Raw genomic sequence first — 2,992 nt, 5'->3', positions numbered from 1 at the left:
GGGCGATCCCCTCCTACAAAAACATAACGGCAGGTGAGGCAAGCAGAAATGGAACGACCGGATCCACAGGGAAACGAAGTAAAGACGTGTCGGTCATGGGAGCTCGATGACAAGCTGGGCTGGGAAGCGAATGTCTGCCTCGGGTAATGAAAAAACCCAGGTTTGTAGTCCCAAATAACAAACTAGAAGAATACAGAGGATATATGAAATACCATGCTCTGATTTGCAAGTTTGTAGGATCGTGGCCATCAGAGAAAGAACTAGAAAAATGGATACAACAATTATGGCAACATAAAGGACATATTGAACTAAAATTAGGCACTAAGGGCTTCTTCTCGGTCATTTTCTCTAACCTGGAAGATAAAGAGAGGGTTTTCGATAATGGACCCAATTTCTTCAACAATGCAGGTCTCTTTATGAGGCACTGGGAAGAATGCTACAACCTAGATAAGGAGAGAATGTTAGCGGCACCAATATGGGTCCGATTGTTCGGACTCCCAATTGAGTTTTGGGATCTAGAAATCCTGGAAGGTATTGGGAACTCAATTGGGACCTTTGTCAAAGTAGTAGACACCACCAGGAAAGGCAGATATACATCCTATGCAAGGATCTGTGTTTACATGAATATCATGGAACTGCTTCTTGACTGTATTGAGGTGGAATATCATGATGAGGTATGGCAGCAACTAGTGGATTACGAGCACATTCCATTTCATTGCAGAAGATGTCACAAATGTGGTCACCTCTTCAGATCCTACCCCCTGAATGCAGCTGGGGCAGCACCGGACACTAGGAAGGAGGAAGAATCGGGCAAGGATGGAGATAACGGTTTTACAGAAGTGCATCGCCGGAAAAACCCCAAAAAGGAGCGACAAATATTAAACCACCCTCCAAGGAATCAGCTCAGGTAAATCAAAAGAAGACAATGGCGAAAAAGCAACAGAACCTATAAAGATAGACAAAGGGAAAAGTAAGGCACAAGCCAAGATAGGGCTGGAAAAGGAAGGGGAAAGGATAGAATCCCAACAAGAGTAGATCCAAATGGAGATAGACCCCCAGAAAGACAAAGGCAGTGAAGAAGAACAGGTCATGAAGAGACTACTACAAGAATGGAGGCATCTGGATGAGAGGTTCATCCTAGAAGATCAGAAACAATTATACAAAGACATGTTCCAACGTTACAAGGAGAAACGAGGGGCAATCATAGTTAGTCAACCAGAACACCTAGGATCGCAAGGGGGACAAAACACAGAAATAGGTAATACAGGGAAAGGGGGAAGAAAATGGGGAAGAAGATCCATAAGAGAATCCATTCAAATGGTAGGTGAAATGTTGGTGAATTTGGGAAGAGTCGTACCTCTGTCAGAGGTATTCCAACAACCCCTCAAATTGTTGAAATGATAATTACAACTTGGAATATTAGAGGACTGAATAGTAAGGGGAAACAGAGATACCCGAAGGAGAGACTTAAGAGAGATAAACCTAATATAATGATAATCCAGGAAACGAAGATTAGTGAACAAAAACTGAAAGACATTATGGACAAATTTAAACCGCATTACAAGATAATAGGCCAGGATGGCATAGGAAGTGCTGGGGGCTTGGCAATAGTCTGGAATCCAGAGGAGGTTCAATTTGAAGACTGTGTAAGTTTACCAAGAATTCTATCCGGGAAATTTAGGAACATTGGATCCCAGGAATGGGTCCTCCTCATAGGTGTGTATGGAACACATATACCCAAAGAACACATGATTTTCCTTCAGAACTTGGAAAAAACTCAGAGTCTCTTCCTAGAAAATCCATGGATTGTAGGAGGAGACTTCAACATGATCACATCACTAAGTGAAAAAAGAGGAGGTCTCAGAAGGTCAGATTTGGATATGGAAGCTTTTGGGGATATGATCAATGAACAAAGATTGGTGGATATCCCAATGATAAATGGGACACACACATGGAACAACAGAAGAGGCGGCACCCACCAAATCGCCTCGCGGTTAGATAGATTCCTTATATCAGAACAGGTAATAAACCAGGATATTTTCATTGAAGCCATGATCCTCCCGGGAATGGGTTCTGACCACTGGCCGATCAAACTCGAAATTGACCTCAAAGCTAGCCCCAATAAGCGCCCTTTCAGGTTTGAGGCCTTCTAGCTCAGAGACCAAAAGTTCATGACGAAAGTAGAGGAATGGTGGAGACAAAGTCAGCAGAGGGGAAGGAGCAGAATGCAGACCTTCCAACTGAAATTAAAGGAAATAAAAGAGAAAATAAAAAAATGGAACAAAGAGGAATTTGGGAATATCTTTAAGGATCAGCAGCAATTAGCCCAGAGAATGAGGAGAATCCAACAAGAAATCATAATAGCAGGTAGAAGCGAGGATCTAGCTAGAGAGGAAGGGGTTCTGATAAGTCAAATTGAAGAAAGAAGGAAACAGGAAGAGATTCTATGGAAACAAAAATCAAGAGTGAATTGGTTAAAAGAGGGAGAGAGGAATACAAAGTTCTTCCATCAGGCTATGATTCAGCAGAGACAGAGAAACAAAATCTTCTCTATAAAGAATGCAGAAGGAACTCGCCTAACTCAGCATGAAGAGATGGAACATACATTGGTCAGCCACTTTAAAAACCTCCTCACAGAACCCCAAGAGGATCGACAAGAAGCTATTGGGAGAATATGCAATGAGATTCCAAGCATGATTACTAGAGATCAAAACCTAGCTCTTATGAGGGCAGCTACCATGGAGGAAGTTGAAGAGATCGTGAAAGGGATGAAGAAGAATAAAGCTCCAAGACCAGATGGTTTCACAGCGGAATTCTATCAAGCGGGTTGGAAATTCTTGGGGCAAGATATTTTGGACGTGGTTAAAGAATCTCGAAGAAACTAGAAGGTATGTCCTGGCTTTAACTCTACTCTCCTGTCTCTTATTCCTAAAACTGCTAAGTCTGAAGATCCCCAAGGTTTTAGGCCTATTGCTCTTTGTAATGTGATCTA

The 2,992-nt window shown here is 42.3% G+C and overlaps 1 protein-coding gene across 1 annotated transcript; it reads left to right on the top strand.

The window, feature by feature from the left end:
* The first annotated feature begins 1,538 nt into the window (after positions 1-1,538).
* Positions 1,539-2,153, top strand: LOC149255096 (uncharacterized). The gene has a single exon (XM_089454949.1). It carries the CDS (start codon positions 1,539-1,541, stop codon positions 2,151-2,153), a length of 615 nt encoding a protein of 204 aa, XP_089311075.1.
* Positions 2,154-2,992: the final 839 nt, after the last annotated feature.

Source organism: Pinus tabuliformis, chromosome 7 (genome assembly GCF_031772625.1).
Source record: "Pinus tabuliformis cultivar Carrire ecotype Pingquan chromosome 7, CPIR1, whole genome shotgun sequence".
Classification (NCBI taxonomy): domain Eukaryota; kingdom Viridiplantae; phylum Streptophyta; class Pinopsida; order Pinales; family Pinaceae; genus Pinus; species Pinus tabuliformis.
Note: the sequence above shows the minus strand (reverse complement) of the source record. Positions and strands in the feature narration are given on the sequence as shown.

Excerpts from the sequence above, each read along its gene's own strand:
- LOC149255096 (XM_089454949.1), top strand. The coding sequence starts at position 1,539 with ATGGACAAATTTAAACCGCATTACAAGATAATAGGCCAGGATGGCATA.